The sequence below is a fragment of the Nematolebias whitei genome, chromosome 17 (assembly GCF_014905685.2).
Source record: "Nematolebias whitei isolate Nwh7 chromosome 17, NemWhi1, whole genome shotgun sequence".
In the NCBI taxonomy this organism is placed as follows: Eukaryota; Metazoa; Chordata; class Actinopteri; order Cyprinodontiformes; family Rivulidae; genus Nematolebias; species Nematolebias whitei.
Genome location: NC_056514.1, coordinates 7,791,533 through 7,815,533, shown reverse-complemented (window position 1 = coordinate 7,815,533; position 24,001 = coordinate 7,791,533). Strand labels below are relative to the sequence as shown.

Sequence of the window (24,001 nt, the reverse complement as noted above, 5' to 3'; positions counted from 1 at the left end):
TCCCAACTCCCCCTGGTGTCCTGATATCAAAAACATACCACCAACTTAATAATAACTCTGTTCACCCATTCAATCCACCCCTCAATTTAATCGCCCACAATTTAGATTCCCAAATGTCATATGTATGCTTCATCATATTCATAAGTCCACCCCCTGTAAAACCTGTAGTTTAAAACACCTGCCATAGTCTATTTCACATGTATAATAATCAAAACCAATTCCTGTCCTACGGTCCCTCTCATGGCACGTAACGCAGGTCAGCTGTGGAAAATTCATAATTTCATAGAAACCTAAAATCCATCAAAGGTTTATCAATGCAACTGTTCCATCTAGTGGTGTAAATCCATCATGCACACAACCCTAATTCTGTAAAAACATTCCTTTTCATTCATCCATAGTCAAACGTTAATCAGTAATCAATTAATCAAATCATCAAATCCATCATTACACCCATCCATCCATCCATCCATCCATCCATCATCTTTACCCACTTCTTCCACTTTGGGTCACGGGGGTCGCTGGTGCCCATGTCCAGCAATCACTGTGCGAGGGGCGGGGTACACCCTGGACGGGTCGCAAGTCCATCACAGAGACACATAGAGACAAACGAGACAAACAACCATTTACTCTCTCACTCACACCTAGGGACCATTTAGAGTTACCAATCAGCCTAACATGCATGTTTTTGGTCTGTGGGAGGAAACTGGAGCACCTGGAGAAAACCCGCGCATGCACGGAGAGAACATGCAAACTCCACCCAGAAAGGCCCCTGGACCGGGGTTTGAACCAGGGACCTGCTCGCTGAGAGGCAGCAGCTCTACCAGTTGCGCCACCGTGCTGCCCTACATCATTAAAATTAATTATTAATCCAATCCAACTTTATGTATAAAGCACTAAAAACACCCATACAGGATCAAAGTTCTGTACAGACAAGTTAAAAAGCACAAAAAAGAATAAAATACTAGAAAAAAAGAACTGAAAAGACATAAACAGCTATCCAATAAAAATTGAAACAGTAAAAGGAGTATCAAATAAATAACAATTATAAAATCAACATCTCACATGGTGTCAAAAGCCTTAGAAAAAAAAAAGTTTTAAGATGGTATTTAAAAACAGGCAGCGAGGAGGTTTGTCTGATGTGGAGAGGCAGACCGTTCCATAGTTTAGGAGCTGCTACTGTGAAGGCACGGTCACCTCTAAGCTTGAGCTTTGTTATGGGTATACTCAGGAACAGCTGATCAGCTGACCTGAGGGCACGTGGCGCGCGCGGGGGGGGGGGGGGGGGGAAAGGGCGGTAGCGGCTGGGGGGGGGGGGGGGGGACAATACCATTGAGAGATTTAAAAGTAAATAAAATAATCTTAAAACTGATCCTAAAATGTATGGGCAACCAGTGAAGTGAGGCTAAAATGGGGGAAATGTGCTCGTGTTTACATGTTAAAAGACGTGCAACAGCATTTTGCACCATCTGAAAACGGGCAATGGAGGAGCTACTAACCCCCACATAAAGAACATTACAGTGATCCAGCTAGTGGTCACAAAGGCATGAACTACTGTTTCAAAATGCTGATGTGAAAGGATGGGTTTTATTTTAGCTAGCTGCCGTAACAGGAAAAAGTTTGATTTAACAACTGAACTTATCTGACTGTCGAGCTTAACATCCATATCCATTTTCACACCAAGATTTGTAAAGGTGGGATTGATGAACTGGGCCAAGAGTCCCAGATCTACAGGAGGGGGGCCAGTGGTACCACCAAAAACCATCACTTCTGTATCCTGATGCAGGCTCAATAATCCAGATAGAAAAATCTAAAAAAGTTAAATCTGGTCCTCTGGACATTCAAAAAACAAACAAAGCAAAACAACAACAAAAAAAGTAGAAACGTTTCGTCTCTCATCCAAGAGACTTCCTCAGTCTGAGGTGCTGTATTCAGCTCAGTCTCTTAAATAGCACCTTCTCAGAGTGGATCAACCAGTTTTGCTGCTGACAACCAAAACCAGCTGCTCACATGGTCAAGAAGGACCATCAGCCTAACGATGGGTCATTAGCACACTGATGGCTGTTTACTATTCACAGAGGGCTGAGTGATACTAGCAATCACAGCATTGTAAGAGGGGGACAGTTGAACACGGAGGCTTCACCCCTGTTTAATGATGGACGATTTCTTTTCACAAAGATGGCCTCCGTTACTCCTCTCTCAAACCATCATTCCTCTCTATCAAGGATGTGAACATCTTCATCCTTGAAAGAGTGACCGCTGGCCTGGAGATGAGTGTAGACCACAGAGTCCTGGCCTGATGGTGTTGCTCTTCTGTGCTGGGCCATCCTTTTGGCCAGTGGCTGTTTTGTTTCCCCGATGTAAGACTGATCACAGCCCTCCTGACACTGAACAACATACACAATATTACTCTGTTTGTGCCGGGGGACTGGATCTTTGGGATGAACCAGTCTTTGCCGTAATGTATTTTGGGGTTTAAAAGCCACTGGGACGTTATGTTTAGAAAATAAACGTCTCAGTTTCTCTGATACTCAACATATGGAATGACCACTGGTCTGGGTTCCTCCTTTTCACCTGATGGCTGACTGGAGTCCAGTTTTCTAGACAGTCAGGGTTTAGAACTTATCATAGCACAGAAACAGCACTAGTAAAAGTAACTAATGATGTTCTCATAGCCTCAGATAATGGACTTGTGTCTATACTGGTCCTGTTAGACCTCAGTGCTGCATTTGATACAGTTGATCACAATATTTTACTACAGAGGCTTGAATATGATATTGGGATTACAGGAACAGCTCTAAAATGGTTTAAATCATGTCTATCTAATAGATTCCAGTTTGTAAATGTAAATAATAAATCATCTTCATACACCAAAGTTAGTCATGGAGTTCCTCAGGGCTCAGTGCTTGGGCCAACACTTTTTACTTTATATATGCTTCCATTAGGTAAAGTTATTAAACAGCATGGGATAAATTTTCATTGTTATGCTGATGACACACAATTATATTTGTCCATTAAACCCAATGAATCCAATCAGCTACTTAGACTACAAGCATGTCTTAAAGACATAAAAACCTGGATGACACTTAATTTTCTCCTGTTGAACACAGACAAGACTGAGGTTTTGGTTTTTGGATCTGAGCACCGTAGGAATTAATTTTTCAGTCTTTCTCCCTCCTTAGATGACATTAATCTGTCCTCCAGCTCTAATGTTAAAAATCTTGGTGTTATTTTTGATCAGGACATGTCTTTTATCCCCCACATTAAGAACCTTATTAGAACTGCTTTCTTCCACCTGCGTAATATCACTAACATTAGAAACATCTAAAAATGATGCAGAAAAACTGGTTCATGCATTTGTCACGTCTAGACTGGACTATTGCAATGGTTTATTATCTGGGTGTCCACATGCTTCCTTAAAACTTCTTCAGTTGATCCAAAATGCTGCTGCCAGAGTCTTAACTGGAGTTAGTAGGAGAGATCATATCTCTCCAGTTTTAACTTCTCTCCATTGGCTCCCTGTCAAATCCAGAATAGAATTCAAAATCTTACTTCTAACCTACAAAGCTCTTAACAACCTGGCTCCATCTTATATTACAGATCTTATTGTTCCATATTTTCCTAACAGAGCACTTCACTCTCAGACTGCAGGTTTACTTGTGGTTCCTAGAATTTACAAAACCAGAATGGGAGGCAGATCTTTCAGTTATCAGGCTCCTCTCTTGTGGAACCAACTTCCAATCTCTGTCCATGAGGCTGACACATTATCCAGTTTTAAAACTAGGCTTAAGACTTTCCTTTTTGCTAAATCCTATAGTTAGGGTCGGCTTGGGTTTCCTGAGCTGTCCCTTAGTTTTGCTGCTATAGGCTTAGACTGCTGGAGGACAAACTGACCACATTTTCACTCTGCTACTGTCTTTACTTACTCTGCTCAACCTGTTTTGTTTTTGTAATTATTTTTTCTATCCTTAACATGTGTTTTTGTCTTTCAGATACACCTGGACCTACCATTCTGTGTTTGTCTGTCTCTCCTTCCTGTCCTCTCAAACCAGCCGGTCAAAGCAGATGGCCGCTCGTCCTGAGCCTGGTTCTGCTGGAGGTTTCTTCCTTTTAAAAGGGAGTTTTTTCTTTCCACTATTGCTACTGTGCTTGCTCAGGATGGGAGACTGCAATGAAGCCAAGATTCAACTTGTCTGCTGGATTCCTTAGTTAGACAACTTTACTAATTGGCTTTTATGTATGTGAATGTTCCTGTAAAGTGCCCTGAGACAACTATGTAGTGATTTGGCGCTATATAAAAAAACTGAATTGAATTGAATAACAATGCAGATGTCACATCACTCCTACTTCAGAGTTCCGACATAAATGGAACGCATGATTATCTAAACTTTGGGGGGGTTGCGCACATATTGTACATATAGTCACATATTGTTTCATTTCATTCCCACCACTTTGTCTGTGTGCTTTAACTACTTTTTGTCAGGGAGTGTATTTATTTTATTTATTTATTTACTTGTTTCACCACGGATCACATCCTTCTGTCTCATAGTTTTCTTTGTGTGAGTGTCTCAATCCAATCCAAGTCCCTCTCACCTTGTTGCCAAGCAACATGATTACTACGTCACTCTGAGCATACTCGTGAATCTCTGTTAGCCATGCCTGTAACACACACATACAAAGATATTATTCAAATTAGCCAAAGCAATATTTTATAACTTGAACCTTAACAGATGTTATCGTCTGAATGGTTATGAAGCATTCACACTGTGATATATTTTCATCTGCATATTTTTCGGCGCAATTTTCGTCCCGCAGCCTCCAAACTATTTCAACAAATCATATATCAAAACATTCAGCTTTTTCAGGACAATCCTGCTATGACTTTTGGTATTGGCGCAACTTTAGTTTTTTTAAATCTTTAGCCTTTTCTGCCACTTTTTTTTTCATAGGAAATTAACTGAGCTCATTTTACATCCTTCATATCTTTACATCTGTTTACAACCTTTTACTGTTCCTTTCACATTTTGTTCCAGTTCAACCTTTTTCAGCTTCCTTGTGCAAATGTATACTTTATTCTACGATGGCCCTAAGGTATAAATGAACAACATTTGAAAAAACGGAATTACATTTGAAAAAACACAACAAAAACAGCAAAATCACAACAACATTTGAAAAAACAGAATTACATTAAGGCAAAGCAGAAGTGGCCAGAATCACATTTGAAAACACAGAATCACATTAGAAAAAACGGAATTACATTTGAAAAAACAGAATAACATTTGAAAAAACGGAATTACATTAGAAAAAAACAGAATCACATTTGAAAAAACAGAATCACATTATAAAAAACAAAATTACATTAAGCCAAAGCGGAAGTGGCCGGAATCACATTAGAAAAAACAGAATTACATTAAGCCAAAGCAGAAGTGGCCAGAATCACATTTTAAAAAACAGAATCACATTAGAAAAAACGGAATTACATTTGAAAAAAACAGAATCACATTTGAAAAAAAACAGAATCACATTTGAAAAAAATGGAATTACATTAGAAAAAACAGAATCACATTAGAAAAAACAGAATCACATTAGGAAAAACAGAATCACATTAGGAAAAACAGAATCACATTAGAAAAAACAGAATCACATTAGAAAAAACAGAATCACATTAGGAAAAACGGATTTACATTAAGCCAAAGTGGAAGTGGCCCAAGCGGAAATGGCCCGAATCACATTAGAAAAAAAAGTATTACATTTGAAACAACAAAATCACATTTGAAAAAACAAAATTACATTTGAAAAAACAGAATCACATTTGAAAAAACGGAATTACATTTGAAAAAAACAGAATGACATTTGAAAAACGGAATTACATTAAGCCAAACAGGAAGGGTTTTTTTTTTTTTTTTTTACTGTATTAACAGCATAAAATCAAACAACAAAATAATATACAGTACACACATCAGAGATATGTGTGTACTGTATATTCTAAAAAAGTTGTCAGGTCCTCTGGATGTTCAAAAAACAACAATAAATAAATTAAATCGTAGCAACGTTTCATCTTTCATCCGAAAGACTTCTTCAGTCTGACGAGCTGTATTCAGCTCAGTCTTATAAATAGCACCTTCTCATAGTGGGTCAACCAGTTTGTTGTTGACATTTAAAACTAGTTGTTCACATGATCAAGGAGGACCATCAGCCTAACAATGGATCGTTAGCACCCTGATGGCTGCTTGCTAGCCACAGAGGGCTGAGTGATACTAGCAATAACAGCATTAGCTATGTTTACATGCGCAGAATTCTTTGACCAGATTGAAATGTGTTCTGTTTGAATAATTCAAAGTATTGTTTACATGGGCACAATCTGTTCATGACGAGCGTTTACATGCAGCGGGCTTTGTTCTGAACAGCAGTACTGACATGCGCAGAGTGGTAAACTCTCCTTAAAAAAAAACACAGAAGAAGTTGTTCTACTTCCGGGTGAACGTAAACAAACCTGCGCACCCAAAATCAGAGTCAGAGTCAGAGAGTCAGAGTTTCTTTATTGTCATTCGCACCTCATGTGGTACATGTGGTGGAGCAAAATTATGTACACGGGGTCCCAGTTACATCCAACAATAAAATGTATAAGAAAAACAGTAATAACATCTAAGATATGAACTAAGAAAAACATCAACTAAATATACACTAAGCACTCATAACATAAAACATTGAACATGAGCACAAACATGAACATGAGTCTGTGAGCAGATGTGCACGCATGAACACATCAACATTGAAACAGATCAGCAGCAACATGAAACAGATCAGCAGCAACATGATATGGTTTTTCACAGTGATTATTCTAGTTAGAGATTCATGAGTCTAACAGCCTCAGGGTAGAAGCTGTTCCTCAGTCTAGTGGTTCTACACTTAATGCTCCTTAACCTCCTTCCTGAGGGGAGTGGGGCAAAAAGTGTGTGTGCTGGGTGAGTGGGGTCCTTCATGATGCAGGTGGCCCTCTTCCTGCATCTGGAGGTGTAGATGTCTGTGATGGTGGGGAGACTGATTCCAACAGATTTCTGTGCAGCCTTCACCACTCTCTGCAAAGCTTTTCTTTCTGCAGCTGTGCAGCCTCCATGCCACATGTTGATGCTGGAGCACAGGATGCTCTCCACTGCACACCTGTAGAAGGAGGTGAGGACTGAGCTTCCAAGACCAGCTCGCCTCAGCCGTCTGAGGAAGTAGAGTCTCTGATGAGCTTTCTTGATCAGGCTGGTGGTGTTGTTGCTCCAGCTGAGGTTGTCATTCATGTGTACACCCAAGTACTTGTAGCTGGAGACCACTTCCACCGCAGATCCTCTTATGTTCAGGGGGGTGTAGGTGTTTTTGTTCCTTCTGAAGTCCACAATCATCTCCTTAGTCTTTTTCACATTGATGTGAAGGTTATTCTCTCTGCACCAGCTCTCCAGGTGTTCCACCTCTTGCCTGTAGCTGGACTCATCATTGTTTGTGATGCATCCCACCACCGCTGTATCATCTGCAAACTTTACAATGTGACTGCCTGGATGGGTAGCTGCACAATCATACGTGAGCAGAGTAAACAGGAGGGGGCTCAACACACATCCCGGAGGAGAGCCAGTGCTGAGGGTTATGGTGGAGGAGGAGAGGTTGTGGATCCTCACTAACTGCGGTCTGTTTGTTAAAAAGTCTAGTACCCAGTTGCAAATGGAGGGGCTTAGTCCTAGTGTGGATAGTTTGTCCATCAGGGTTTGGGGGATCATGGTGTTGAAGGCGGATGTGAAGTCCACAAAGAACATACGGACGTAAGAGTTTTTCTGCTCCAGGTGGTTGAGCGCAGTGTGGACCACAGAGGAGATGGCATCCTCTGTTGATCGGTTCTCATGGTATGCATACTGATGAGGGTCCTCGTTGATGTTGATGGTTGTTTTGATGCGAGTCATGACCAGTTTTTCAAAGCATTTAGCGACTATCGGGGTGAGAGCCACTGGCTGATAGTCATTCAGACCAGTCACTGTAGAGCTTTTTGGGACTGGGATGATGGTGGCAGTCTTCAGGCAGGTGGGAACTGTCTCCAGGGTAAGTGAGGTGTTAAAGATGTCTGCCAGCACCTCACAGAGCTGATCAGCACATTCCTTCAACACTTTTCCGGGGATGTTGTCTGGGCCAGTTGCTTTGTGCGGATTAATCCTCCTGAAGGTACTCCTTACTTCTGCTGAGGTCACGCTGAGATGCTCTTCATCCGGTGGCGAGGTGAGTCTGGTGCTTGGTGGTCTGTTTGGGTCTTCAAAGCGTGCATAGAACTTGTTGAGGGCATCAGGCAGAGATGGGTCTTTGGGGCATTGTTCACTCCTTCCTTTATAATCTGTTATGCACTTAATGCCCCTCCACATGCTCCGAGGGTCTTGTGAGATGAATTGACCCTCGATCCTCTTTGCATATGTGGCCTTGGCCCTCTTAATACCAGCAACCAGCTCTTTTCTTGTCCTACTCAGCTCCTCTGAGTTTCCAGACCTGAAGGCAGTGTTCCTGGCTTCCAGCAGGGTACGCTCCTCTGCATTCAGCCAAGGTTTTCTGTTTGGGTAGCTTTTAACATTTCTGATAGTGGAGACTGTGTCAGTACATGTACTAATGTAACCCAGTACTGAGGATGTGTATTGGTCAAGATCAAGCGAACCTCCATTTTCAGCAGCTTCTCTGAAAACCTGCCAGTCTGTTCGGTCAAAACAATCTCTCAGTATGGGGCCACTGTCCTGGCTCCAACATTTAACTTTCTTTTGTACCGGTCTGGAGCGTCTCAGCGGGGGCATGTAAGTAGGAGCCAGGAAGATTGAGATGTGGTCTGACAGTCCTAGGTGGGGGCGGGGTTCGGCTTTGTATGCATCTTTTACGTTCGTGTAAACACGGTCCAGCGTGTGGTCTCCACGTGTCGGAATCGTCACATGCTGATTAAAGCTTGGGAGACACTCAAAATGGACCCGCGACAGGTTTTAATGATGGTGGAGACGTTACTGCCCTCCCTGACTGAGCTACAGATCATTTTGAGCTCTTTCAAAGATTCTAGTAGAATTGTTGTGTCTCTCAACGACCAGTTTTGCTTCCCTGACATGCTAATATTATTAGCATTAGCCAGGTGGAAATGGCAAAGTCGCACACGCGCAGTCAGGTCAGTTTTTCACGATCAGATAAAAACGAACAGATCAAGTGTTTACATGCGCACCGATCGGGTTACGGATCGGCGTAAACCACCCGTTTCGTTCTGATCACAACTTATATCGGATCGCGCCGAATACACAAAAAATAACCCGAATGGAGTGTTTACATGACACACTTTTATTCCGACCGGCCATTTGATCCAGTTACTTATGTCCATGTAAACATACCCACTGTAAGAAGGGGACAGTTGAACACAGAGGCCTCCAGAGGACCTGACTTAACTTTTGTAGATTTTTCTACCTGGATTATTGAGCATGCATCAGGATGTACTGTATATTGTTCTGTTGTTTGGTTTTATGCTGTTAATGAAGTAAAAAAAAAAAAAAAAAACCTTCCTATTTGGCTTAATGTATTTTTGTTTTTTCAAATGTCATTCTGTTTTTTCTAATGTGATTCAGTTTTTTCAAATGTAATTCTGTTTTTTTCTAATGTTGTTGTGATTTTGTTATTTTTGTTGTGTTTTTTCAAATGTAATTCCATTTTTTCAAATGCTGTTCATTTACACCTTAAGGCCACCGTATTATTCAGCTATTTTCAGCTAATTTTAGCTTGTTTTTTCAGCTATTTTGTGCTCCTTTCAGATGCTTTCTGGTAACTACAATGTTTCTGTGCTTTAAACTTCTTTCTGCAAATGTCAGCTTGTTATTGCTCCTTACAGCTTATTTCTGCAAGTTTCAGCAATTTCAGCTGTTATAGCTGTTTTTGTACTAATTTGAGCTTTTTCAACTAATTCTCCATTTTTTTGCATTGATTTCAACACTATTCATCCTAATTCAGCAAAAATATGCTCGCTCCCCCTACCTGTGGTAATTTAAGCTTCTTTCAGCTTTATTAGCTACTTTTCAGCTGGTTTTTTTGTTGTTGTTGCTAATTTAGTCTTATCAGATAATTTCCACTTTTTGTGCTCATTTCTGCTTCTTTCAGCATAATTGCGCAAACATGTTCTTTCTGCTTTCTTATGCTAATTTAAGCTTTTCTAACTTTTCAGCTACCCTTTTAGCTAATTTTAGCTGTTTTCAGATAAATTCGTTTTCATGGTAATCTCTGCTAATTTCAGCCTAATTACCTTCTTTCTGCTAATTTCAACTTATGTTCCTTTCAGCTATTTTCTGCTAGTTTCACTTTTTTCTGCTGTTTCAGCTATCTTTTAGCTGTTTTTGTGCCAAATGTAGCTTTTTCAGCTAATTCCACAATTTTTTAAAGCTTATTTCATCTCCTTCCACTTCCTTCTGGTAGTTTAAACTTCTTTCTGCCTTTTCAGCTACTTTTCAGCCTTTTTTTTTGTGGCTAATTTCTGCCTTTTTTATTTAGCTAACTTCCTATTTTATGTTCTAATTTCTAATTACTTAAACAAAATCCAGCAAGTACATGTTCTTTCTGCTTTCTTCTGCTAAGTTAGGCTTGTTCTTCCATTTCAGCTACATTTCAGCATGTTTTTAGCTCATTTCAGGTGTTATCAGCAAGTTCTTCTGCAATAAGCAATTACAATGTATTTTTGCAGGAAATGCAATTTATCTAGTTTCAGTTTGCTAAGCTCCTTTCATCTTATTTATGCAATTTTCAACTTTTTCTAATATTTCAGCTACGATTTATGTTTTTGCTAATTTTAGCTTTTTCAGCTAATTCCACATTTTTTGCACTTATTTTAGATTTTTTTTCAGCATAATTCTGCAAAATTGTGCTCTCTCTCCACTTTAATTTAAGCTTCTTTCTATTTTTTAGCTACTTTTCAACATTTTTTTTTTTTGCCAATTTCAACTTGTATCAGATAATTCCCACTTTTTTGTGCTCATTCTTACTTCTTTCAATCTAATTGGGCAACCATGTTTTTTTTTTTTTGCTTTCTTCTGCTAATTTTAACTTGTTCTATCTTTTACAGCTACCCTTTTAGTATTTTTTAGCTAATTTCAGCTGTTTTCAGATAAATTTAGGTGTTTTGTGTTAATTTATGCTACTTTCAGCCTAATTAACTTTTGTTATGCTAATTTCAGTTTGTTATGCTCCTTTCAGCTTTTTTCGGCAAATCTCAAATTTTTCAGCTAGGGAGGCTGTAGCTGAGTGGTTAGAGGAGTCGTCCTCCAATGCGAGAGATGGGAGTTCAAATCCACCAGCAGTCACATGTCCAAGTGTCCCTGGGGAAGACACTGAACTCCTCATAACCTCTGATGTGTGTCCCATCAGTGTATGAATGTGATCTAAAGCACTGATTAGTTTCATTAGAATGATTTGTTCAATTATCTTTGTAGAGATCTAGTAGAGTGCTGTGTGAATGGGTAAATGAGGACACGGATTGTAGTGTAAAGTGCATTGAGTATCTTGAAATAAGATAGAAAGGCGCTTACCCTAATGTTGTCAAAGGATGATTTGCTGGTGATGTCGTACAAAAGGAGCAAAGCTTTGGAAAAGGAATTGTTGGAAGTAAAGGTGATGCATGTAAATCAAATTCAGCATGTTTCCTGCATACAGTATACATGTAGGACTTTGTTAATAACACTTGTGACTTATTTTGTCTCACCATGTGCGTCTCTATAATATGCATGTGTCACACTTCTGAAGCGCTCCTGGCCAGCCGTGTCCCAAATCTGGAACGGACAACAAATTTGGAATTCCAGCTGATTACAAATATCTTGCAGTTACAATGCAAACATACATGAATAACTCGGGCAGTGAACTGCTCCTCTTGAAGCACATTGTCTTCTTTTTTACACCTACCTGTAGCTTGACCTTGACGCCATCAACAGTTACCACTTTATTCTGTGGGGACAGTTCAGGGAGAGAACAATGAAAAGATCAACTGCTTTAAATAACTACAAGAGAAAAAAACAAGGTCAGAGGTATTTGTCAATACAACTTTTATTATATTAAGAAAACAGTAATCATCATCTTCTCTTCAGTGATCACCATTGTGAGTCATCTTCCTTCATTTCACTCTGTCCTCTGCATCCTCTGTCCTCACTCCAACTACCTCCATGTCCTCTCTGAATCCATATATCTTCTCTTTGTCTTTTCCTGATGGCTGCATGTCTATTATCCTTCTACCACTATACCCACTGTCCCTCCTCTGGACATGTATGTCCAAACCATCTCAGTCTGTCCTCTAACTTTATCTCCCAGTTCTTCAACCTATGATGTACCTATGATGTACCTGTGAATCAGATTCATCAGAGAGATACCCAGAAATACAGAGATACTTTGATGATCTCACTCCTATTCTTATCTTGGGCAGGTGGGGCTGGAGCGGCTGGGGCTGAGTGGTTAGAGCAGTCATCCTCCAATGCAAGAGTTGGGGGTTCAATTCCACCAGCAGTCACATGCCTAAGTGTCCCTGGGCAAGACAATGAACATTGCCTCCAATGTGTCTCCCATCAGTGCATGAATGTGATAAAGCTCTGATTATTCTTTCTATAGATGTAGTAGTAGAGTGCTGTATGAATGGGTAAACAAGGGAACAGAGTGTAGTGTAAAGCACTTTGATTTAGTGCTGCAATTTCTAACCCGAACCCGGAGCCTGGCCCAGCCCGACCTGGATTAGGGCTGGGCTGAGCCATTATGTTGTGCTTAATATGCGAGCTGGGCCGGTGTTGAGCTTTTGATTGCATCAGCGGACGTGTGCGGCTGACGATTCAATTGTATGGCTACTGGGCTTACCATACAATCACCAGCCGCACGTGGCCATTTGACTACACACTGACCGGCCTTAAAAGAGGTTAAAATAAAGTTCAGTTAAGCTTCAGATGGGACTATACTGCCAGGCAACGATCCATCAAAGCCCAAATGGACGTTCATTCAGCCGCTGCACTCAGTGGACGAGCAAGACTGATGACCCAAACAGGTGAGATCGCAAAATATTCGACATATCAGAGAAGGGTCCGTGTCTAAATAATGCAGAATGCAGGCAGAAACATGGATTTAATGCACTTTGACAGCCATGAAAGGACAAACGCCCCCTCAGCTCCGATATTCTGCCCCATTTACTCAGCTGTGTGCATCTGCTGACTATTAATAACTATAAGCAGCCAAAGCTTAATTAAAAATGTCAGGGTTTTTTTGGGGATTCGGACCTGTAATTACTGTTAATTCGGTGGGTCGGGTGGGGTTTGGAAATTATGGCTACAGGCTAGGACCAGGTTGAGTCTGATTTTTTTGGGCCCGAATGCAACTCTACTTTGAGTATATTCAAAAACATTGAAGCCAAAAAAACTGTACTTTATTTGTAACAGAAGACATTTCGCTCCTCATCCGAGGAGCTTTCTCAATTCAAAGAGCAGAGTGTATGGGGTTCAGATTATAAAGCTGAGATAAGATACACATACATATGTAGATTGACAAATCACGCCTCACAGTAGGGGTTTCTTAAGGTCTTTGTTAATCTATTTCACAGTTGAGGCCCCTCTGTTCCCATCTGATTGGGTGAAACTGACCAGGAATCAGTCCTAAAGCTGCATTATTAGTTTTTTAAAGTTGAAATCTGAGACCTCCTCCTCTGTTTAGAGATGGTTTCTCTCTTTTTACATAAACTTTCCTTCACTCCCCTCTCAAACCATCTGTGTTCTCGGTCCAAAATGTGCACATTTTGGTCCTCAAATGAGTGTCCCTTATCCGTGAGTTGGAGGTGAACAGCTCAGTCTTGTCCAGAGGAGGTGGCTTTCCTGTGTTGAGCCATGTGTCTGAAAGTCACAAACTACCTGCAAAACCTTGAAAAGGAGAAATCAATCAATCGATCGTTGTATTATAGATTGTACCCAGGAGAAGCCACTCACTGTCTATATGGACTTCCTAAAATACACAAAGAAGGAAACCCACTCAGACCCATCGTCAGCAGCATGAACTCAGTAACATACAATATTGCTAAACATCTGGCTGGTATTTTAGCTCCTCTTGTTAGAAACACACCTCATCACAAAAAGAACTCTATTGATTTTGACAACAAAGTTCAACATTTCAACCTAACCCCAGGAGAAACCCTTGAATCATATGATGTGACTTTTCTTTTCACTTGCATACCCATTTCTGAAGCAGAAGAAACTGACAGAAAACAACTTCTACAAGACAAGGACTTAAACAATAGGACCAACTTCACCCCAGACCAGATCGGCACCCTGTTGGACCTCTGCCTCTACTTATTTCAAGTATAATGACAGTTTTTACAGACAGAAGCATGGTTGTGCCATGGAATCTCCAGTGTCACCCATTGTTGCCAATCTCTACATGGAGGAAGTGGAACCCTACTCTCCTATGAGGGAACAACGCCAAGCCATTGGTTCCGATATGTGGATGATACCTGGGTCAAATCCAAGCCAAGGAAATAGAAGTGTTCACTAGACACATCAACTCGGTCGATAACAACATCAAGTTCACCAGAGAGGATGCACACAACAACAAGTTGCCTTTTTTGGACCGTTTGATTCACATGGATAGAAAGGACAGCTTCAACATTGAAGTTTACAGAAAACCAAACCACACAGATCAGTATCTTCTGTTTGACTCCCACCATCCACTTGAACACAAACTGTCATCAGAACTTTACTGCATCAGGCCGAACGCGTCCCCACAAAGACAGACGGGAAGGAAAAGGAACAGAAACACATTCAAGAAGCTCTTCAAACATGTGGATATCCTAACTGGGCTTTTGTCAAGTCAGTGAGGAAATACTAAACAGAAAAAGGAGAAGAACAGATGTAAAAACATCGTCATCCCTTATGTTGCTGGAGTATCAGAGAAATTCAGAAGAATTTTAAACAAGCACAACATCCCAGTACATTTCAAACTCAACAGGACTCTCAGACTGAGGCTGGTCCACCCTAAGGACAAAACACCCATACAAAAATTGAGTGGTGTGGTTTATGCAGTTCGGTGCAAGGAGGAATGTCCAGATCTCTATATTGGAGAAACCAATTACTTCACAGACACATGGCTCAACACAGGAAAGCCACCTCCTCTGGACAAGACCTCTGGACAAGTTCACCTCCACCTCACGGATAAGGGACACTCATTTGAGGACCAAAATGTGCACATTTTGTTCCGAGAACACAGATGGTTTGAGAGGGGAGTGAAGGAAACAGTTTATGTAAGAGAAACCATCTCTAAACAGAGGAGGATGTCTCATATTTCAACTTTCCAAAACTTATAATGCAGCTTTAGGACTGATTCCTGGTCAGTTTCACACCTATCAGATGGGAACAGAGGGGCCTCGTCTGTGAATTAGATTAACAAAGACCTTAAGAAACCCCTACTGTGATGTGTGATTTGTCAATCTACATATATATGTGTATCTTATCTCAACTTTATAACCTGAACCCCACATGTTCTGCTCTTTGAATTGAGAAAGCTTCTCGGATGAGGAGCGAAACGTCTTCTGTTACAAATAAAGTCCAGTTGTTTTTGGCTTGAACGTTTTTGAATTTACCATGGTAAATGGACTGCACTTATATAGCACCTTTCTATCTTATTTCAAGACACTCAAAGCGCTTTACACTACAATCTGTGCCTCATTTACCCATTCATACAGCACTCTACTAGATCTCTACAAAGCTAATTGAACAAATCATTCTAAAGAGACTAATCAGTACTTTAGATCACATTCATACCATGTCCTGGATGACTGAGAATCTTCACCAGCATACCTTGAGTATCTTGATAAGATAGATAAGTGTGAAGTACAGTCCATTTACCATTTATCTAGCCTTGAAACTCCTAAGGAGAATCTCAACATCTTCTACTGCTACTTCCAGTTCTTTCTTTTATCTTTTTTGTCAGTGCCACTGTCTTCAGTGGGAGGGCCGCTGTGGCTGAGTGGTTAGAGCAGTCGTCCTCCAATGCGAGAGTTGGGGGTTCGAATCCACCAGCAGTCACATGCCGAAGTGTCCCTGGGCAAGACACTGAACCCCTCATAGCCTCTGATGTGTGTCCCATCGGTGTCTGAATGTGATCTAAAGCACTGATTAGTCTCTTTAGAATGATTTGTTCAATTAGCTTTGTAGAGATCTAGTAGAGTGCTGTATGAATGGGTAAATGAGGACACAGATTGTAGTGTAAAGCGCCTTGAGTATCTTGAAATAAGATAGAAAGGCGCTATATAAGTACAGTCCATTTACCATTCACACTTCCAATATCAATAATCACTGCTGCACCTGACGACGTTTCTTTAAAATCAGAAAGCTCCTCTGTAAAATCATTAGTGTTAAAACGATTGTAAAATGAATTAAAATCATTTGACAGTTCCAAGGTGGATGAGGAGTTAAGAGTAATGTGAGTTTTCTTATTGGGCATCCCCATCATAGACTTAACATCCTCCCATGCCAGCCGGGAGTTATTGGACCTGGACATATTTTCCACCCTCTCCTTATAGTTTATTTAACTACTTTTAATTCTTTCCTCACTTGTTTATTTAGTATGTGATATTGAGTTAAATCCCCCTTTTTGAAGCTAATGTTGTGTAAATTTATTGTTTTTTTAACTGATTTGGAGATCCAAGGTTTATTGTTAGCAAAGATTGTGACAGATTTCCTGGGAATGACTGATCCCTCACAAAAATTAACATAAGAGGAAATTATGTCAGTAAGTTCCTCTAAATTATTGCATATACTTTTAAACAAATCCCAGTCTGTGCAGCTAAAACAGTCTTGAAGATTCTGGATGGCCTCTTCCAACTAAACCGGAACCAAACATTGCTCTGGCTTGTTTCCTCAGGACGGGTTTGTAGTGTGGGACCAAATAGACAACAATGTGGTCTGATGAACCAAGCGGGGTTCTGCTCAGGGATTTAAAAGCATCTTTCACAGTTCTGTAACACAGGTCCAAACATTTGTTAAGTCGAGTGGGGCATGTCACATACTGATAAAAATTCCCAAGTGACTTTCCGAGTCTGCAGTGGTTAAAATCCCCTGTAGTGAGTCACGTGGGTACGTGCCACTTGTTGTAGTATGACAAATATATGAAATATATATGCATACAATTTCACGAGTTCTTCATCTTTCTGACTGTGTAATGCCGTGCATTGAATTAACAGAAATGCGAACGAGAGACGTTATTATCTTTGACCCATCAAAATGAATGGAGTCATTTATTTTCAGAATCAAAGTTTAACATCAAACATTTACATTAATTTGGCAAAATATGAAAATAATAACAGACAGTTTCACAAATAATGAACTTCAAATCACTCGGCGGTGATTTGAGGACTTTGCATCAGATATCATTAAATTATCTGTACTAGTTTTGTGAGAGAGAAAAGAGTTTAAGATGAAATGGAGATTATCTTACAGAGAACTATGTGAGGGAATTTAATCTGTTTGACCAGAAATTGCACGCTCCGTCAGGTATCTCAGCTTGTCCCAGGTACACTTTAGTCGAAGAAGAAACCGTTACCTTGTTGACGATCGATCACCTCAGTAAGAATCCTTTTCAACTGATATCAGCGTCTCCGTTGAGAACAGCTAAAATCCTTGGAGAGTCGTGCGTGGTCGTTCAAACAGAAATTATAATTCCAAACGTCTCTGGATCATCCTGAATTCTCGAATTCTCTTCAGAACTCCTTGAGCACTACATGAGAACTTTTTCATTCTCTATTCCAACTCTCTCTGAGAACTTTTCCATTCTATGGAATCTACTGCACACTCCCAGAACCGGGAAGTTGTCACATTTTAAATGAGTTTACTTCCGAGTTTACTTCAGAGCTTTCTGATTCGTGGATGGACCAGAAAGAGGAGTGGTTTTTTTGACGTAAGTTATTATCAAAAGTCAAGGATTGTTTTCAACATACAGAAAAGATTATTGCAGTCGACCAGACTTCGTGGAGTCTCACACTTGGTAATCTTTTCAAATAGTAAAACATGACATTTCTTCTTCAGTAAACATTTAGTTGACCGAAGCTTCAACTTTCACACACTTACGACTTGACTCATTTCAGACAGAAAATCAAGAAATGCATATTCAGGTGATTTCTCCTTTGAATGAGGAATAAAAATCATTACTTACTGTTTATGTAAAAAATGAGTAGTTCTTTTCAACCTGTAAAGCATTGAGTGAACTAACACAATTTGATTATCAAACATTTGTAAGACAGTAATGATTATAGAGGATTGTCTTTTCTGCTTGATTAATTCAAGAAAGAAAGTCATCAGATGGATCAGACTTATTCAGATCAATGAAAATAACAGTCTCTGTCCATCTGGTAGATTTGAGGTCATCAGGGTCAGATAAGGGTCAGATCATCAGGTCATCAGGTTCACTACACCCCCATAATAAGGTTAGGAGCATCCGGTGAGGTCTTCTGAAACTGCTGCACTGTTTTTAGCAAAGCCTGAGTTGCTAGCTCCGTATTAGCCTTAGGGTGGATGTAAACGAGTGTTATAAAAAGCTGCAGGAATTCCCTTGGCAGGTAAAACGGGCGGAGAGACACAGACAAAACTTCGATGTCTGGCATGCACATCGTCTCCCTGATGATAACCGTGCTACACCACTTTTTATTAACATACAGGCACAGTCCTCCACCGAGTGATTTACCTGTCCTGGTGGGGTCTCTGTCCAAACGAATGGGCTCACCGAAGCCTTCGATCTTCAGGTCCGATTGTAGGTCGTGGTCCTTGAGCCAAGTTTCTGTCAGTGCCAGAACACAGGCACTTTTATACTCCTCCAGAAACTTCACGTTAGCCTGAAGCTCGTCGATTTTGCTGCAGAGTGACTGCACATTTGTCAGCATGATGGTTGGAAGCGGCATACAAGCGAGACGCCGCCCCGCTTCAGCCTCTGCCAAACACCACCATGTCTTCCCCGCTTCCTTATGCCTGGCTGCTTCTGCTCCCAGCACCGGTCTTTAGCTGAAGTCCCTGTCCGCAGGATGTCTGCTGGAAAAACTGAAGAGGGTTCCACAGTGCCTGCTCCAGAGTCCCGCATCAGGAGCAGAAACTCCCGCCCATACTGCAGCCACGTATGGTCCACACAGAGTCCGGCCAAAAAATGACAAAAAAGTGCAAAACGCACCAAAAAATAAACAACACAAGGATAATCCATGGTTATTCCTACCACCATATGCAGAACTTTGTTGTGATTTGGCGCTATATAAATAAACTGAATTGAATTGAATTTAGTGAAATATTTTCATACTATTGATATATTTCTACCTGTTTGCCAAGACTGGGTCTGCTCCGCGCCATCCGTCTGCTTGGAGGAATCTATTTTGTAACCTGCGCCCGGTGCGGAACATGTGACACGCGACGCAATGACGTAACTGCGGTGTAATGATGTCACCATGAATACTCGACGTGAAATTAAAAAACTCGATAGATGTCCTAGGAATCGATGTGTAGATTACTCGAGTAGTCTATTAAAACCCTAGCTGCCACACAACCCAGCAGCAATACCCACTCTGAACACAGGAGAGCAGTATCCGCAGTGGGAAGACGTTCCCACTCCTGGTACTTACTGACACACCCCTGAGAACCAACAGGGTAGCATGGGCACCGCAGACCCTATGCTACCCGCGAGAGTGGGAGGACAAGAAATGAACTTCTTGGTGGACACAGGAGCCATCTACTCTACAATCACCACAGCTCCTGTCAACTACCTATCCACAAAGACTGTGTCATTGATGGGGTTCTTAGGGACAGAGCAACGTCTGCCCTTGACTGTACCACTGCCATTTCAGAAAGGAACACAAAAATTGCAACATCATTTGGTGTTGAACCATCTACAGATTAATGGATTTAAGATTAGTAAAAACAAGCTACAAATTGGGAGAAAACAAGTTTTGTTCCTGGGACGAGTAATCTCTGCAGAGACCACTAGTATGTCAAACACACACAAACAAAGCATACTAACAAACCTAAAACGCTCATGAGTCAAAGATGTGCTCTCGTTCCTGGGACTAACAGGATACAGCAGAGGCTATATTCCAGCCTTCTCAGATCTGACACAACCCCTGAGGGACCTGATAAAAGAATGCCCCTTTTGCACTGCCCCTAATCAGCCCCAACTCTGCTCAGCCCTGCATACCCTACTCAGCCTGGCTCAGCTCAGCCTGGATTTGCACCTGCACTTTAGGACCGATTCTGGAGGCATGTCCAGAATCCAAGCCCTGCTAATGAGAGCTCTGTGATTAGTTACTCAAAGCAGTCTGCTTCTCAGATAAAAAACATTATTTTTATATATGAATGTTTCTGTTAACTTATTTTAGATATGAATATTTCTGTTCAGTGCCCTGACACGACTTCTGTTGTGACTTGGTGCTGTATAAATAAACTGAACTGAATTAAATCTGATGAACCAGATTCTACAAACACATTTATATTAAAATCTAAAAAACGTTAAGTCTGGTCCGCTGGATGTTCAAAAAACAATACAAAGAAAAAAAAAAGTAGAAACGTTTTGTCTTTCATCCGAAAGACTTCTTCAGTCTGAGGTGCTGTATTCAGCTCATAAATAGCTATTTATATAAGACTGAGCTGAATACAGCTCCTCAGACTGAAGAAGTCTTTCGGATGAAAGAAGAAACATTTCCACATTTTGTTTGTTTTTGAACGCCCAGAGGACCAGACTTAACATTTTTAGATTTTTCTACCTGGATTATTGAGCATGCGTCAGGATATCTATATTTAAAATTCTATATTTTTCTTCATCATTTGATGTATTTGCACTCATTGTGGTTTTGTTTCTTGTATACAGATTATTTTTTCTTGTATACAGATTAGTTTTAGCTTTGAATTAAAGTTTAGCTTTGATTTAAAGGTTTAAAGTGTAATGCTTGTTTTGTGATTTGTACACCTGTGGGTTAGAATAATGTTGAACTAAAGGCTGTGTCTCTTCTTTAAACATGTTTGAGTGAAATATTCCTGAGAGATCCAATAATTTTGTCTTTTTATAATTTTTCAGTTGAATTAACTTTAATTAACAGATTATTTAATAAAGTCAAAGGGAAAACAGGATTTCACGATAAAGCTGGCACCGTTTATTTATTTTTAATCTTCACTGATTAAAAAAACTTGTATTTTATACATAAAATGTAAAAAAAACCAAAAACGTTTCCACCCCCCGTCCCTCCATCCCGGTCCTCCTGCCTGCCAGGGCTCGAATCTGGCCTTTGTGAGCAGGCGAGGCCCGGGATTGGGGTTTGGCCTCGTGGGCTTCAACGGCTCGGCAGCTTGTATGATCCTCCGCGGTGACATCGCTCACTCGAATTTTATAGTCGGTCACCAAACACAAAAAAACGCCTCGACTTCAGAATTAAACACAGTGTTGTCATTATTGTTTTTAAAATCTTAAAAATAGATCCAGCCGCTGCTCCACATCCAGAGAAATTGCAAATGGCGGCTCAGTGAAAAGTTTCTGAGATCCAGTGACTCCTCCCCCTGACCAATCAGAGTCCCGCATTCACGTTTCCGTCCGGACTCAGCTCAGCTGAGCTCGCTCGGTCCCACCAGAGAAGCAGGGACGAAAAGAGGTCCTGAATCAGCCTCAAATCACTAAAAATACTAGCTAAAGTGCTGATGCAAAAGGGTTCTTTCTGTGGCGGGCTGCCCAGAATTGGGACTTATTAGGGGCAGTGCAAAAGGGGCAGAACAGGGAATGAGAAACTTGAACAACATTCTAATATGGACACAAGAAGCTGAAGAAGCCTTCATAAAACTCAAACAGCACATGTCATCTGCAGCTGAACTAACATTACCTGATTACAACTTACCCTTCTTTCTAGATGTTTCTGTAACAAAACTAGCCATAAATGGTGTTTTGTTCCAGAAGAAAGGGGGTGAGAGAAAGGTACTGCAGTATCTATCAATAATGATGGACAATATGGAAAAACAGCATCCCCCATGCACACAACACGCAGCAGGGATTGCAAAATTAATTCAGAAAATAGCACATATTGTCATGGGACACGCCTTACAGGTACTGACCACACACAGTGTAGTGGCATATGTAAATTCTCAATGCTTTACTATGACCGCTTTAAGACAACACAGGTAATCTAAAGTACTAGAAGCCCCCAACATCACCTTCACACATGATGGAATAAACATGGCGGACTGCATCTCCGAAGGAGAACCGCACCAGTGTGAAGAGCTTGTGACCACACTGGAAAAAGTAAGACCAGACCTGCAAGCTGACTAACTAATTTTTCTCTAAAATTTAAGCTTTGTCCAGTTGATTTAAATGCCTGTATATAAATTGTTGTTTGTTTGTTGATGACATGCGAAGGATCCGACGTGGCTGAAGGTTTAAAGCCCCATGTAAAAATTGTGACATCATTTTTGCTGACGTTAAAATCTTTACAAGAAGCGTGCTCAGTCCGAAAGATGTTCCAGGTATAATTTCCCGTCGCTGTTTACTAGAAACACGTTAAAACTTGGACGTCTGGAAAGCGTCAAGAGGTGTGGTCTTGTGACAGTTCTAAGAAAACTTTACTGGGTTTTTGGGTGCCTGTGGGGAGTTTTTTGCTAACTCCTTGAAAGAAGTTGATGACCTCAGGTTTCTGTTTATTATAGCCTCCTTAGGTCTGTAGTTGAAAACAGACTGGTCAGCAATACATCCCCGAGCAACATTTTTATTATTATTTTTCTCTTGTGCTCGAGGCTGTGCTACTGATACGGCAGAATCCTTAAAATAAACACCTATATTTGGATGATTCCTAGAAAGAATCTAAAAAGAAGAATACTTGCAGATTACGATATGGAGATGTTATGTTTAAAGACAGGGACTGATAGCTTTTTTGAATAAGGAAATGATGGAAACGTGTTTTTATAAGTTGACGGACAAACAAGAACCTTAGTTAGGAAGGTATAGGGAAATATAACATTGTAAATGCCATGTATATTGGTTGCATATATTGGTTGATGTTGAAGTGTGAGTGAGTGTCTGCTGTATGAATGAAAGTGTGTGTTTGTTAATGTATAACTAATATGGGTTACTTTACAAATGTATAAGATTGAAAACTGATAATTTTAGCAGCCATCTAGTACAAGGTCACTTAATGACAGGAAATGTACACAGGCTTATAAAACCAAAGGCGGAGGAAAAAAATCTCCACATCAGGCATATAATTGGTAAGTGACATTTTTATATTAAAATACATTTATTTAAATAACTTTTCAAGACCAACAGGTACAGTTCAAACTGGCAGCCCAGACAGAAAAAATAAATCTCCGCACTCAAGTGGATAAAAAAAGGTGAATCCCTGCAGTGTTCTGGTCCTGATCTTACTTCTTCCAGTAGTATGTGCAGATTTTTGCATATCCAACTATGGGGGCATCAAGCTGAATTACACCTTGGGCGAGGCAACCACCTTCCGGTTCGGCCTGTGCAGTGTCATAGCGTGTGGAGAACAACAGGCCAGCTGGAGTCAGAGTCAGAGTCAGAGTCAGAGTTTCTTTATTGTCATTCGCACCTCATGTGGTACATGTGGTGGAGCGAAATTATGTACACGGGGTCCCAGTTACATCCAACAATAAAATGTATAAGAAAAACAGTAATAACATCTAAGATATGAACTAAGAAAAACATCAACTAAATATACACTAAGCACTCATAACATAAAACATTGAACATGAGCACAAACATGAACATGAGTCTGTGAGCAGATGTGCACGCATGAACACATCAACATTGAAACAGATCAGCAGCAACATGAAACAGATCAGCAGCAACATGATATGGTTTTTCACAGTGATTATTCTAGTTAGAGATTCATGAGTCTAACAGCCTCAGGGTAGAAGCTGTTCCTCAGTCTAGTGGTTCTACACTTAATGCTCCTTAACCTCCTTCCTGAGGGGAGTGGGGCAAAAAGTGTGTGTGCTGGGTG

General features: G+C 40.6%; 1 protein-coding gene across 1 annotated transcript in view; it reads right to left on the bottom strand.

Annotated features, from left to right (window-relative positions):
- The window catches only part of LOC119424107 (ras-related protein Rab-37), an 80,379-nt gene that overhangs the window by 32,862 nt on the left and 23,516 nt on the right, over positions 1-24,001 (bottom strand). The window contains exons 3-6 of the mRNA XM_037691575.1: positions 11,923-11,964; positions 11,726-11,792; positions 11,553-11,605; positions 4,591-4,656 (exon numbers count right to left, since the gene is read on the bottom strand). Of these exons, the coding sequence (XP_037547503.1) occupies positions 4,591-4,656; positions 11,553-11,605; positions 11,726-11,792; positions 11,923-11,964 (228 nt within the window). The remainder of the gene's footprint in view (positions 1-4,590; positions 4,657-11,552; positions 11,606-11,725; positions 11,793-11,922; positions 11,965-24,001) is intronic.